The sequence below is a fragment of the Haliotis rubra genome, unplaced genomic scaffold (genome assembly GCF_003918875.1).
Source record: "Haliotis rubra isolate DU_JTF1 unplaced genomic scaffold, ASM391887v1 Scf880, whole genome shotgun sequence".
Classification (NCBI taxonomy): Eukaryota; Metazoa; Mollusca; class Gastropoda; order Lepetellida; family Haliotidae; genus Haliotis; species Haliotis rubra.
The window spans coordinates 116270-132848 of NW_025767613.1; the positions used below are offsets into that span (position 1 = coordinate 116270).

Genomic DNA, 16579 nt, shown 5'->3' on the forward strand with positions numbered 1-16579 from the left:
GTTACATGTGCAGTGCCCTGTGACATGAAAACTCTGAGTGTATTCAGAATTATCAATTCATGAAAGCCATAACGAGATTCTACTACAAGTTTTCAAAATAATATTGGGTTCACAGTCTCGAAACAAATTGAAACAGATTATCATGCCTCCAATGCCCAGTTCATAACAAACGGGTAAATTCTCTGTTTTTAAAACTAATTGAGAACTAACAACATATAACACTACTTTCAGATCATTTGTTCTTTTGAAGTAGATTTCAAACACATCATTTTTAAGTTAAGACAGGACCAAATAGTCAACTAGAAAACTTCAACAATTTACTGAGGTATCTCCCCGCCTATTTTTCCCAACCCTTTTGTACTGAGTTATCTCCCTTGCACATGCCTCTCAACCTACCCAGTTTGTATGAGATGTGAGAATGTTGTACCAGCTATATTTGATTGTCAGCTAAACACAGCAACACAAGAAGCTGGGGCCCTGTATGGGTTTTGTTGCAGCACCCTAACAGTTCCTCACAACTACTTCTGTCTATTATATACAGTCTATTGTATGATACACACATCGCTCTGATGAAATCGGTGGCTATTATACAAGGGGAATACACACGTATCTCGTGACAAATGTCCACACAGGACTTACTGTGTTCTAGATTGCTTGACGACAATTGTTGACCCATTTCCAATGTCTAATGATCTATCCTGGGGCTCCATTTAATCCATTCCTTTCCTGTTCATTTCTGTCCATTCCATCCATTCCATTCATTTCTAGAACCGTCCAAAGTCTCAAGACATCCATTCAAACTCTAAGGCTATCCATTATTTGGTCGGCTGTCCACTGGTTTCCTTCCTGTGTGCTCACCTGTATCTGTATGGTAGTCTTCCTGTGGGCTCTGTGTCCTTCTGGGTTACCACTAAAGGCTGTCCATGTCCTTTTCGTGTGAGATGTCTCCACCATATTCCATGTCTTGTTTCCTCCTTTTCAGTCAGATCCGTTATTCCTTCCATCCATTTTCTTTAAGTGTCCATATTGTATCCACCATTCCAGTCTTCCGTTCACTGTCCTGTTTCATCTTCCACCAAGTTCCTGTGTTGAATCTCTGTGTGGTGGCGTGGGGTCCTGTCCACTGTCATCAATGTCCTTGGTCCTGGGCCACGGTGCTGTGTGCATCTGTGCATTTCGTGGTTGGTCCGTCCGTTGTGTGGTCCTCCATGTGCTCACATCCACTATCCTTTTTATCTTCTGTGTTTGTTTCAATGGTGCCTTGGGGATCGTGTGCTGGTCACTGTCCTTGTGTCCATTCCATTTGTTCCTGTCATACTCTTGTGTGTGTGGGGCCACTCCGTTGTACGTCCATGTCTGTGTGTTCAGTTCCATTCGGTTGGTCCTGTGTGGGATCCTCCAGTTCCTTGGGGATTCCTTCCTCCGTGTGTCTTCCTTTGTGTGTGTCTCCTGGGCCATTCCGTTTTCTCCAGGGTTGATTCGGTGCCTGTGGGCCATTGGCCATCCGTGGATCCATGTCTGTGCTGTGTCCTGGGTCCATCTGTGTATGGGTTCCATTTCCATTGTCCATTGTGTTCATGGGCTGGTCCTGTTTCAGGTGCATGTCCACTGGGCTCCTTCTGTTTCCATGCTGGTCCATGTCGCGTCTGTCTTCTGTCTCCTTCCTGATTATCCACTGTTGTCAGTCCATTCCCCACAGTAACCTACCATACCTCACACAGTAATCACCAACCATACCTCCACAGTAACCTACCACACCTCCACAGTAACCTACCACACCTCCACAGTAACCTACCACACCCCCACAGTAACCTACCACACCTCCACAGTAACCTACCACAATTCCACAGTAACTCTACCATACACCTCCACAGTAACCTACCATACCCCCACAGTAACCTACCACAGCCCCACAGTAACCTACCACACCTCCACAGTAACCTACCACACCTCCACAGTAACCTACCACACCTCCACAGTAACCTACCACACCTCCACAGTAACCTACCACACCTCCACAGTAACCTACCACACCTCCACAGTAACCTACCACACCCCCACAGTAACCTACCACACCTCCACAGTAACCTACCACAGTAACCTACCATACCCCCATAGTAACCTACCATAGCCCCACAGTATCTTACCATACCTCCACAGTAACTCTACCATACCTCCACAGTAACCTACCATACCCCCACAGTAACCTACCACACCTCCACAGTAACCTACCACACCTCCACAGTAACCTACCACACCTCCACAGTAACTCCCACCACACCTCCACAGTAACCTACCATACCCCAATAGTAACCTACCACACCTCCACAGTAACCTACCACAGTAACCTACCATACCCCCACAGTAACCTACCATACCCCCACAGTAACCTACCACACCCCCACAGTAACCTACCACACCTCCACAGTAACCTACCACACCCCCACAGTAACCTACCATACCACCCCACAGTAACCTACCACACCCCCATAGTAACCTACCACACCCCACAGTAACCCTACCACACCTACCACAGTAACCTACCACACCTCCACAGTAACCTACCACACCTCCACAGTAACCTACCACACCTCCACAGTAACCTACCACACCTCCACAGTAACCTACCACAGTAACCTACCACACCCCCACAGTAACCTACCACACCTCCACAGTAACCTACCACACCTCCACAGTACCACACCTACCACACCTACCCACACTACCACCTACCACACCTCCACAGTAACCTACCACACCTCCACAGTAACGTACCACACCTCCACAGTAACCTACCACACCTCCACGGTAACCTACCACACCTCCACAGTAACCTACCACACCTCCACAGTAACCTACCACACCTCCACAGTATCTTACCATACCTCCACATCTCCACGGTAACCTACCACACCTCCACAGTAACCTACCACACCTCCACATCTCCAACCTACCACATCGCTGGCGGGGGAGAACCTCCTCTCCAACAGCGCCTCCACTGCTAGCCACTTGACCGGGCGGTTCTCGTTGTCTCCCAGACACGTGTAATCACTGGGGAATACATCACGTGACAGGGAGTTGTCCGTCAACTTCACAACAAAGTCGCCGTCCACACTGGAAAATAACAAACTCTTGACATATATGCCATTGCTTATGAACAGACCATCATATTGTCAATACCATCATGTTATAACTGTCATTATGTTATAAAACTCATGTCGCCATGTTATAACACTCATACCATCACATTATGCCACTCCTGCCATCATGTCATGAGATGATCACAGCAGATCTAATACAACTGTTGGATGGACACCAAGCAGTAACATTTCTCAGATACTTACACACAATTCCTCGTAGCTATATCTTTGTGAATTATTTTTTTCCGATGTAAGTACTGTATGCCGCGTATGATTTGTATGGCCATATATACAAGTTGTTGTGTTGAAAGAGTCTGAAACGGAAAAACATGACCAGGAATCAGAAAACCTATCGATGAAAATACTGTTCCACGCTGCAGGTGTTTTGAAGCTATATTACAGCAGGTTGTCGAGAAGAGACAGACAGTGGTTGACGTCATGAAGACTCATCTCCACCTTCAGGGGGAACAAAACATGTCGTAACCAAAGACATGGTAGTTCTGTTACATGGTGAAAACATAATTAATCATGAATTAGTTTCACCTAGACCATGCTCACAACATGGATCTCTTTGACTCAACCTAAACAAGCAGAAACAGCCAAATAACATAACCACACAATCAGGGGCACGTCCACATAAACAGGGACCACTTCTGGATAAACAGGGCGCAAAGGGCCACTTCCGGATAAAGTGGACGCAAAGGGCCACTTCCGCATAAACAGTGGCCACTTCTGCATAAACAGTGGCCACTTCCGGATAAACAGGTGCCATTTCCATAAACAGGGCAAATAAATAGGGGCCACTTCGGATAAACAGGGGTCACTTCCACATAAATAGAGGCCACTTTCCGATAAACAGGGGTCACTTCCACATAAATAGGGGCCACTTCCGGATAAACAGGGGCCACTTCCACATAAACAGGGGCCACTTCCGGATAAACAGGGGTCACTTCCACATAAACTTCCACTTCCACAGTTTAGTGCTGTAGCAGCATCACAAGGGGTGTTAGTGGTTCTAATCCTCAAGCGAGTGGCTGGAAGCTTACTGCAGGATACACAACACCACAGACACCCTTGGTGATCCTTCATCATACAACAGAGAGAAGGGATCAGTCCAACTCACATATCGAGACCCACACTCCGACATCCGACACTTGAGGAGGAACTTTTTCAGATTGCCCTCATTAGAGTAGTGGTAAACCAAGAAGGGCTGACTCTCCCCCTCCACACACGCCCCGATCACGGGGTTGATGTTCGGATGGATGAAACCCTTCAACATACAGCTCTCTGTCAGGAACACCTGCACCTGGTCTCCTCGGGCCTGGTCTGAAAAACATACAACATACAACATGCACTGTGTAACAAAAAGTTGGGTTTGAACGTAACAGGGCATCTGGAACCTGATTACCCCGATCCCCTTCATTCAGACCCTGCTAATCTGACACTGTCAGTCCACATCCCCTTCATTCAGACCCTGCTAATCTGACACTCCACATCCCCTTAATCTGAACCCTGTTAATCGAGATTCTACCATGACTTCAGTAAATACTAGATTGTGATTGGTTAATTGAAGTCATTCAGAGGTACATAATCACAATATATACCTCTGATTTTCTAACACAGTAGGTATTTTTTTTTAAATCTTAATAACGCGGTTATGGTAGGATGGAGATCAACATACTGTGTTGGAAAATCAGAGGTATTTAATGAAATTATAATAGCTCTAATTTATTTATACAAAACCTTATGCTATGCGTTCGGTTTTAAATCAAATTTAGAGCTATTCATAATTTCGTTACATACCTCTGATTTTCCAACACAGCATGTTTATCTCCTAATTCTGTTTATCATGTCACCCTAAATCTGGGCACCTTTTATCCGGACCAAGTCAAGACCCCAATGACTGTGTCCAGATTAACAGGGAACAGATAAATAGCCCATAGGGTCTGGATTAATGGGGGCCAGATCATAACGGTCTGGATTAACAGGTCTGGATTATTGGGATTTGGACTAACAAAGTCTGGACATAAAATAGCAGCAGTTTCAGTGCCTACTTGCATGCAGATTCACCGCATGTGGAATGTGTGTGTACATTGAAAGTACTGGCATCGTTTGTGATTTTACCTTCAACAACACTACCATTGGGCTAACATGTAGTATCAGAATGATCCTATGTTACAGAAAACATGGGTAATATATCATAACCACTAAATGTAACAGAAAGGAGTCCTGAGACTTTCTTCATTTGAAACTGTGGACATCTAGACTTGCCACATATTCTAGACTTGCATGGGCTGTATTGGCTAAACTTGTCTCGTGGTCTGTATGACAGACAACACCAGCAGCAGGCACACTCCCTCCAAGCATCACAACATTGAATGTTATTCTCAGACTTCTTGATTTGAGGATCATGTAGACGACATACACCTTTATATGTAAACACTCTATATCAGGAAGTGAGGCACACACCTGTTAATGTTTTTATGTAAACCTCTTGTTCCATGCTGACTTCATTCTCATCTTCACCAATCAACGTCCCCAGGTAGATACGTCCAAAGGTACCTGAAACATATCACATTTTATTATCCATATCGTGAAACATAACCAGTGTTATATATCATTTGTGCACATGTGCACATATCACTTCTGCCTAGTAACCGTTGTTTCTGTATTTCGTCGTCTGTGATGTTATTAACAGGGTCGTTACACTTGCTTAGAAATTATTACACTCGAGCAAGTGTGTCATACAACTCATACAAAACTCGTGCAAAATAATGTAGTGCCCGAGTCGTATGACACACTTGCTCGTGTAATAAACTCTATTTATGTGAATATATCGTGCATCACATTTTGAACATATACCATACATCATGAATCATTTGTAAAACAAAATGATACATCATTGCATCATTCATAAACATATATGTATGAAACAATAAATCATATACCACACTGGTACAAATCTCCTAAACCTGTAAAGATCCAGGCTACAACAGGTCTGAAGATCCAGGCTACAACAGGTCTGAAGATCCAGGCTACAATAGGTTTGAAGATCCAGGCTACAATAGGTTTGAAGATCCAGGCTACAATAGGTCTGAAGATCCAGGCTACAATAGGTTTGAAGATCCAGGCTACAATAGGTCTGAAGATCCAGGCTACAATAGGTCTGAAGATCCAGGCTAAAATAGGTCTGAAGATCCAGGCTACAATAGGTCTGAAGGAAGATCCAGGCTACAATAGGTCTGAAGGAAGATCCAGGCTACAATAGGTCTGAAGATCCAGGCTACAATAGGTCTGAAGAGGCTCATGATATCTCATGCTCACAGACATGTTAGACATGGGCTTTAACTCATACCTCATCAAGTGGATCGAAAACTTTCTTGTGGACAGACACTGGTGCACCACAAGGCTGTAATATCTCCTGTTCTTTTCACCCCTCTACACACCAACATTGGTGCAGCTCAAATTCAACCTGTTCAACTGTATCTCCTGTTGATGATCAGCTACACTGAACACAAACTGAAAGACACTGATTCTGAAGAACTGTATAAAGAGGACATTAATCATTTTATTACTTGGTGTGCAGAAAACCACTTACTCTTAAATGTCACATGTCACAACAAAGGAACTGATAATTGACTTTCGAGAGTAAACCCACAGAAATGCTTCCAGTGATAATCAACGGTGAATGTGTTGAGACAGTTTCGAGTATAAGTATCTGGGAACCTTCATTGACTCTAAGTTGAACTGGAACTCTAACACTGAAGCCCTATACAAAAAGTGTCAACAACGTCTTCATCTCATGCATAAACTGAGATCTTTTAATGTTAACCCATCTGTGATGTCATCTTTTTATGTAGCATTTATTCAGAGTATTTTAACATTTTCCTTCCATTGTTGGTACGGGTCTCTCTCAGTTCATCTCAAATCTAAAATAGACAAAATTGTTAACACTGCAAGTAAAATTGCTGGAGTCAGATTTGAATGTTTATCATCAATATATGAGCGGCAAATCGTGAATCAAGCTGTCAAAATCATATCTGACCGTACTCACTACTTAAATTCGGAATACAACCTCCTCCCTTCAGGCCGCTGCTACAAAGTTCCAATTGTGAAAACTAAGAGAGCCCATACATCCTTTATTCCAAGTACCATATCTCTCTTAAACAAATGTGAAGATACCTAAATCAAAGAAATTATGTAAATATGTTTGGTATCTCTCTAATGTGTCAGTAGCTCTGCTGATGTAACACAAAATCCTGAAAAGGCATTAAAGAATTATTCTATTCTATTCCATATCAATCTCTCTGATCCTGAATCGATTATTATCAAGCTGCTGTCATGTGGCTCAAATATTAATTGCTAATACATATTGCATAAGTGGACATGCTGTTTAAGCCTTGACAAAGTCTCTTTCACAACTTAAACACACAATGATAACATTTCAAAGTGACTGTATTTTACAAAGATGTCATTCTGGACCTGTACAGAGTCTGCAAGTGAGATCCTGCTCTAGTATTTCAGTGATTTTGTGGTATCTTTGCTTCATGTACGGGGGGATGCACGCCCAAGATGTTTCCCTGCTAAGTAAACCCATGGAAGTCACTTCCATTGTGCTGACAGACCCACAAATCACTAGAATCTTGAACAAGCAAGACAACTAGCATGAAGAGAGAATGCTTCGTCCCTAAAACACACTGAGGAATAGAACCCTCATCTTCAGCATGACAAGCGAAAGCTGTAACCACTAGGCTACCCAACTGTTCCCAATGCTACATTACAGCGACAGACCAACCAATCCTGATCACAGCTTCTGTCCTGGCTGAAACTATCAGTTTAACTCTTTCCATTCGAAGGATGAGATATTACGTCTGATGGGTCACAACCCTTCAATACGAGTCTATTTTTAGCAACATGACACTTACATACGATGGACATGATATCATGAATCCATGGTTGCAACGGTTGACATGGACGATTCATGACCAGCATGACATCAAAATCCATATGAACTGAATTTTATTCAAAACATCTTTATTCACTTTCATTAAAATATTTCCGACAAAAAGAGAAAAAAATAGGTAGTCTTCAGCACAGAAACATTGGAAATGCAGTTTTTTGTAAAAAGGAGAAACATAATTGAACTTACACAGCAGTGTGGTAATTGTGGCAATTTCTTTCAATCCTGTGACTACACTACGGTGGAAAAACAATTACAATTTAGTATATTTATGTGATCACTTAGAATTATAGTCATGACATCCAAATCCAAAGAACGATGAAACGAGAGCTACGTGTGGTAACAACTACAAGAACAGTCAACAGTCAAAGAACATTGCTAACAATCAAACGTCATTTAACGTTGTATGGTCACCGAATGTCAAGGTCATGTAGCACGTGTTTTTGACCAGGGGAGATAATCAGGAAAATCCTTAAAAAATACATGTCACAAAGTACACGAATTGCATTCGCAGGACGAGGATACACGGCTAGAAAACAGTGAAGTATGTTCAGTATGAGTAGATGAGTTATCACGTCCCTCGTATGGAAACATTGTAAAACATCCGACGTCTTATCTCGTCCATCGAATTCAGAGGCTACAGCTGGAAAAATCTGGTTGCATGCAAGGGTTGTAGATGACGTGATATCATGTCCTTAGATATATGTGCAGCTGCGAAAAGTTTTCATCGAATGGAAAAAGTTAAATGCAGTTGGTATACCCAACTGTCCTTAATGCTACAATACAGGACTAGACCAACAAATCGTAATCTCAGCTTCTGACCTGATTGAAACTATCAGATTAAACACATGTACTGTTGACTGACCCTCGAGGAGAAGTTCCCCCAGTGCTATCCTCTTCCTCTCCACAGCAATCTCACTCAACACGGACTTGATGTCTGTGGGCTTCAGCTCCGTGACGGGGGAGATACCTCGCCTAAAGTTGGGGAGACCTGCAACACACAAACAGGGAGACTTATGTTGAGGCAGTATAAGGGTCACAGCATATACTTCTTCTGAAATGTGACAACAACTCCTCTCAAGACAACCAACAAAACATGTCTCTTCATTAATATATGATGCTGACTTTCCACTGTTTAAAAATACAGAGACAGCTCTTCAGTTTAAACAATGGATTAATGACTTCAACTGAAAAGTTTTAACACTACCAATAAGAATAAAATATTAACAAAGAAAAGAAATTGTTTTATGAAGCTGTCGTGTCAAACAGCATTGTTGTGGCAAAGTTTTCTGTCTCGTAAAAATATATGTTCTAATTATCTTAAATAGATTTGGATTGAACCTAGAATTAGGGAAAATGCGTTTTAATTTGGAAAACTTGTTCCCAATCCCTCTCACACTGGGAATATAATATTAATATGTATCTTCAAAATGGAGACTTTTCTCCTGATACGCAGACACATAGACATACCTGGTCACATGACGACTGGAAGATGTTTGCACTTGTGTATTAGAATAAAACCTGTATCCCCTGTATCCAGAACTAATCTACATATCACTGTAATGGTGTAAAGTGACATGAAACATGGCGTCAAACACTTTATGCTTCACTTATTATTGTGTTTTGTATTGTTTCTTGTTTAATGTCGACATTAGCAAGCCTGACCACCCGATCCAGCTAGTTGCCTCTTACAGGTACGGTTAAGTTTTCATATCACTACTGGCACGTAAAGTTCTTATATTACAACTGGAATGTAAAGTTTTTATATCACTACTGGCATGAACAGTTTTTATACCACTACTGGCATGTAAAGTTTTTATATCACTACTGGCATGTAAAGTTTTTATATCACTACTGGCATGTAAAGTCTTTATACCACTACTGGCATGTAAAGTTTTATATCACTACTGGCATGTAAAGTTTATATATCACTACTGGCATGTAAAGTTTTTACATCACTACTGGCATGTAAAGTTTTGTATGACAACTGGCATGTGCAGTTGTTCCTTAAGAGAGGGGTAGCTGAACTGATAGGATGAGACTATTTCAGTGAATAATGAATAAATTCAAACTTTTAGAAAATACTTTACATCTTCTGGGAAACATATTTAAATATTAAGAACCATATTTCCCTCGAGTTCACATTTCCATTTCAAATTTCCATCCAGGAGTGACAATAATTGTCCACATTTTTCAACAACTGAAAGTCCAGTGAGAGCAATAAGTATAATTCCACATTGATTGAGGTCTAATATCTCGGTTGGCAAACTTTCAGCCAGTCCCTGCTGCAAGTAACAGCCATATTGATTTCAATGACAGATTACGCTGTAATTTCCCCATGTAAAATTCAACATGCCTTCTATCCTTTCTGGATGAAAATAACTGTTTCATGACGAATGTCGACATTTCCTCATCTAAAATTCACTGACAATATTATCTTTGTAAAAAATTGAAACCAATATTCAAATGTTAGAAAGTTGATTTTTTCCGAGAGACACAGAGGTGTCGGGTAGCAAGTTAGGCGCAAGGCATGCCTATCTCAATTCAAGCATGATGAAATGTCTATAGGTCTAGAACTGGAATCTCAAAATAATCCCAGTTCATAATTTATTTACTTCTCTGTACATGTATTCCTCTTGGACTACTGCACAAGATTTTCAGAATAATTAAATTGTAAATCTCCCATGCTACTTGATGACCTCAACACAAGGGGTTCTCAACTGATCTAACCCAATAATCCCCGAAACTCAAGTACATCTGATGGGAATGCTTTTTTAATATTTTTATGATCACATGAAGCTTTTTGGCAGTGATAGAGTCGACGTGCAGTGGGACAAGAATGAATGTTTGATGATTAATTAAGTCAGGAGTTATCGAATACAATCGTTGCATGTGACACGCATGTCACAGCAACACATTGGAGATTTGAAAACAACTGAAAACAGAGAGATGTTATTTCTGAGCTCACAGATTCTGCCAAAGATGCTTCACTTGGAAACTGTTATGAAAACAAAACTACTGAAACTTCTTTTAGTTCGATAGTTTGGGGTACCATTTGAAGAAACGAAAAGAGCTGCAGGATCAGTTCCACTTAACAGCTATTGATGGGTACCTGGAGGGATACAGAGGCCACACATGTAACCCACAACACAAGTCTAAAGGTTTACATTCACACTGCCAACACAAAGTAAAGCTTTCATTTGTTCCTAACTATGAGCCTGTTTGCTGGGTACCTGGAAGGATAAAGGGGGAATGAGGGATTTTGTAACCCAAAGTCCAGCACTGGGTATGACAGATATGGCAAGTATCCTTTAAAGAAAAAGACAAAATAAATAAAAATAAACACTAAAATTACTATGCCAGATATTGCCACACAGAAAAAGAGGAACTAAATTATAATCACTTGAAAATATAACTGCTATGTTTCAAAACACAAGTTTTTCTCCTAACTTCTTACTCGCTTTCTCAGTTTAATGCTTTTCTATGGTGGACTTAATTACTTAATTAGACACAAGGGTTTGTCAGTGGACACTGACAACAAAACAGACACTCCTGATAATGGTAGAGCTAGAAAAGCAACTTCTTTCTGAAGATGACCAAACAACAAAACTAAATCTCTAAAAGTGCTTGTAAACGAAATCCTTCCGTGCACTAGTTATGTTGGAATATGATATTTGTAAAGCCTTTCTCAAAACGACATTTGTGTTCTGACACCTCTTCTACTCCGCCACTATTAAACTATCAAAACGTCAAATGTTTGTTCTGCGGCAAACCAACTGAATCCAGGACAGTGTAAACAAATTCCTGGTGTGACATATCCTGAATCAGAGCTCGGAGACACCTTTTTCCTCGTTTATCACCCCTGTGAGGAGTAGCGGCAAGGCAGGTAACTCAAACACAAGACAAATGACAATGTTGGGGAGCTTCGTGACCCGTGTCAGCTGATGTCATGTGATGTGTCATGTGATCCTACCTGCCCCACTTGCATTGTTTGGCGTGTCAGGGCGGAGAAACGTCTGACTTTGGGCAGTAAGAGCTTGAGAGCTGCTGCTGTCACTGTGAAAAGAAAACAGAAAATATTAGTTTCCAAACTTCCGACTAGATCAATATGCATATATCTCACAGATTAAACAATTCCACAATTACAAATTTGAACTGACAAACATTAAAACTGATACAACATCTTTTTCCCCAATATGTCACTTGGCATTGAACCAATAACGGTGAAATTAACCCTGGCTGGAGATGATCTGTTTGATTGACATTTAAGAAGTTGACGAATAATAAGAAAGGTATGATATTTTTTTAATAATATAATAGAGTCGTTGTTATCCAGAAAGTATCGCACCTTTCCTGGTTCCACACTACACATAAACATGTTAGTATTGTTAGTAGTTAGTAGATGCTAACCCTCTGTCCAGATACCAAATGCTGTTTTTATTTATTCCCCTAATCATAACTAAACCTTAATAGGTTAACACCTTTTCTTAATTGATTTTATAAAAATGATGTAGTACTTGTGATCAAACTACAGGCATGGAAGCTGCTAAGACACAGGTTTTATATTTTAGCTTGTATTTGTCACAAATTTGAAATTTGTTCAAATTTCACTGTTCTTTGAAATTTGACTGTATGCCTGGAACAGTAGACTGAGTGACGAGATGACTGCCATCTTGAAACAGGCAGTTACAAGGACCCTAAACGTTATATGTATACCTAGTGATTCCTTTTGATTGAAGTCTGGAAGGATTACATCCTGTTACAAAATGTCTTCACTATTCAAATAAATCTGAAAGTGACATGTATGAACAGAGCTGATAAAACGGGAGGTGTTGGCTTATATATGCCAAAGTTGGGGTATGGGAGGTTGGTCAAATCATACTACTCCACTGATCACACCCCAGAAGATTCCGTCTCACACCAGCATAAAGATGGTGACATCAGTATTATTGGTCAATGTCACCGATTAAAAGCTCTGAACAGCTGCATGAACAAATCAAGATAGGCACTTAACCAGTAGAAGTCATCGCCATTTGTCAAGTTTGGGCAGTACCTCCCCTGTTCATTGTTAACAGTCCTGTCGTGGGCCCAATTATTGAGTTCCTTCCTAGCAATACATAGCTGTTTACCCTACAGTCCAATGCTTCTGGCTTTACCCTACAGTGTAATGCTTCTGGCTTTATCCTACAGCCTAATGCCTCTGGCTTTATCCTACAGTCTAACGTTACTCGCTTTATCCAACAGTCTAACGCTACTGGCTTTATCCAACAGTCTAATGCCTCTGGCTTTATCCTACAGTGTAATGCCTCTAGCTTTTTCCAACAGTCTAATGCCTCTGGCTTTATCCTACAGTCTAACGCTACTGGCTTTATCCAACAGTCTAACGCTACTGGCTTTATCCAACAGTCTAATGCCTCTGGCTTTATCCTACAGTCTAATGCCTCTTGCTTTATCCAACAGTCTAATGCCTCTTGCTTTATCCAACAGTCTAATGCCTCTGGCTTTATCCTACAGTCTAATGCTTCTGGCTTTATCCTACAGTCTAATGCCTCTGGCTTTATCCTACAGTCTAATGCCTCTGGCTTTATCCTACAGTCTAATGCCTCTGGCTTTATCCTACAGTCTAATGCCTCTGGCTTTATCCTACAGTCTAATGCTTCTGACTTTAACCTACAGCATAATGCTTCTGGCTTCTGTACAGTTTACATAGTCTTGTGTGTGGAACACCACGACAACCCATGTTTCTGATGAGAGAGTGTTAGTGGAGCATGCCACTTAAGTCAACACACCAATGAAATGTTAGCTTTGCAGGGATTTCTCATAATTAAACCTTTTTAGAATATTTTCACCATGAATTTCTAAACACTGAATGACGTTTAATTACAACACTGGCTTTCTCTTCAGAATTATTGCCATGCTTGTCATGAAACATTAACAAATGTGACAATTACTTTAATATTTGAATTGAAACCTTGAAGGCTTAAACATATCATTACCATAGTAATGGACAGGAATGACAAATAGGACATTTTAAAAAAATGTAATTCATTTTTTGTTCTTGAAGGAATTGAAATGACATGCAAATTAGACATGATTTTTCTCAAATTTGATTGGATTTTCTTTACTTTTCTCAAAATATGTTGATTACCATTTTCTCTTTTTCACGATTTGAATTTGAAAACATGCCAGAGGTTCAAAAACACACAAAGGAAAATATATTTGACAATAATGCTCTCGTTCCATTTCAGCCAAACTGTTTAGTTTAAATATTGGAATTGAAACTTGGAATATCGAACACTGTCCTGGTGTATGTTTTTCTTTCTGTTGATAGTGTTCCCATCAAAGTTCTAGTCCAGGGTTTAATGACAAGAAATCCCTACAACATGACTACTTACAAATGATGATCCCGCCGGACGGGGGTGTTAGTAATGACGCAATCATGACGTGACATCACAGACACAGAACACGCACCCATCAGAAGTTTACTTACTAATAGTTCATCCTTTTAGTGTACCTGTCATTGCTCTTCTGTGAATTAAGGTAGTAAACTGCCACTGCTAACGCAATCAGGAGAATAATTGCACAGGCGCATCCCACTGCTATATAGAAAATATGTGTCGACGTCGTTAGGCTGCCAACTCGATCCTCTGAAAACACAATCAAATCGTTTCTGAAGAAGAGAAAAGTAGTACATTGCTAGGAAAATGAGCAGTTCAACATCTCGTTGCCGGGATGTGAACAACTGCTTTGATCACTTGTGGTTGTCTTGTTGGAATGAACAGATAATCAGGTTCCCCTTGTGAAGAATTTACAAGACGGAATCTCGACATCATGCATTCGGGTCTCGCTGTTCATTTGAAAAACAAGATGTTAAAGGGAGACAACTCCTCACCTGCTTCCACATAGTCCTCATCTCCCTGTGTGAATGGGTAGTCTCTCACATAGGCGCCATCGGTCACTGCAAGAACAAGACGGTACTCAAATACTGATGATGTCAGTAACTGCCCTTCTATCAATCCAAGCTGTCCAAACTATACCACCATATCTACTACAGAGTTCTTCGACCTTACTGATTATCCACCGTGGCTAACCCACAACATGGAGTATGGTTTCATGACTATCAGTCTATCTCTAGTTTCTCATATCCTGAAATGACAATACTGAACACAATTTATTTATGTTTTGTACACGTAGATTACAGAAACAAAAGGTTTCTGAAAAAAGGGAGATTCTCCTTGACAATATATCTTATATATCTTAAATTCAAAACAAAAATTATATTCTGAGACTGAAGTCTACTCTCTCTTTTTTGCACAAGCACAGTAGGACACTGATGTCCAGATACAGCGTCCAGCTTCTCCATATATGGACATACAGGAAACCACAAACTGAAAGGGACCTCTAGTTCGTTATAACCGTAATCCGTTCCATCCAAAACATATAGCAAGAAGCGAGGACCAAACAATGTTTGATATATCCATCATTTCCTTATAAGCATGTGTGTCACAAACATAGCTTACTATGTTAGCATGTTTAAGCAGAGGCAGGAAAACACTCCTGTAAAGGTTAAACATGAAACTCAACACCATGTTTTACATAAAATTTCCATCACAAAGGATAGATGACATGCACAATGAGCAATTCCATCAGGGAAAGCTGACAATTGAAAATGGATGTTTTGTCAACTTCAACGTCAGTGTCTGTCTCCACGTCCATAACTCTTTCAGCCTGATTATGCATATATTGTAAACGAGGTGTCCTTCCGTACAGAATGAACCAGGAGCATATTCAAATATAAAATTCCCTCAAGCCGGCATCAATCAATTAAATTCCTATTGAATTAAAGCATGTGGAAAATCAGTGTTTCTGCTGCTTGAACTGAAACAGATTTTTAAAATTGTGAAATATTGATTAGTGGTTCCTTTTCAAGGCTTTATGGCCAAGTAGAATGAAATCAATCTAAAAACATAACCAACCATTGAGAATACCTAAATATCAACTGACTTCCCCACCAGCTGAGGGTGGGGATTATTCCGAGAGGAGCCCTGGCTACACAGACGGATCTCAATCTTCACAGTATATGGTTATCCAACTCAGTGATGCAACAACATAATGATGACAAAATGGCTGTCATGACTTCCTCCATGTTCAGTCATCAGCACCATTTCAAACAGATCAATGTGTATGTCAATATGTGACACTGGACAGGAAATAAGTCGCCCAAATTGCTGTAAAACATCACACTCTGTTAAAGACTGAGTCGGCCATCACAATTCCCTCACATTCAAGCATGTTTAACATTTTCATCCAATCAATCAAACTTTAAAGTAGAATGCAGCAGGAAATATTCCCTGTTTTACTTTACATTCACATCTCATAACAGAGACAACATTCAGGTACATGACAATAACTGAATAACTACATCTTTCAACCACCACCTCATGAGTTTGTTGTTCTGTCAACCAACATTCACAGTGAG

General features: G+C 40.6%; 1 protein-coding gene across 2 annotated transcripts in view; it reads right to left on the reverse strand.

Annotated features, from left to right (window-relative positions):
• Window positions 1-2861: 2861 nt before the first annotated feature.
• LOC124263413 (tyrosine-protein kinase RYK-like) overlaps window positions 2862-16579 on the reverse strand; it is a 125509-nt gene continuing 111791 nt past the window's right edge. The window contains exons 5-12 of one of the 2 annotated variants that reach the window (XM_046698043.1): window positions 14993-15058; window positions 14615-14747; window positions 12074-12156; window positions 8966-9091; window positions 5610-5702; window positions 4264-4466; window positions 3345-3454; window positions 2862-3114 (exon numbers count right to left, since the gene is read on the reverse strand). In XM_046698043.1, coding sequence (XP_046553999.1) covers window positions 2877-3114; window positions 3345-3454; window positions 4264-4466; window positions 5610-5702; window positions 8966-9091; window positions 12074-12156; window positions 14615-14747; window positions 14993-15058 — 1052 coding nt within the window. In that variant the 3' untranslated portion in view covers window positions 2862-2876. Of the gene's footprint in view, window positions 3115-3344; window positions 3455-4263; window positions 4467-5609; window positions 5703-8965; window positions 9092-12073; window positions 12157-14590; window positions 14748-14992; window positions 15059-16579 lie in introns of both variants that reach the window. The other variant, XM_046698042.1, reaches the window with a different exon arrangement.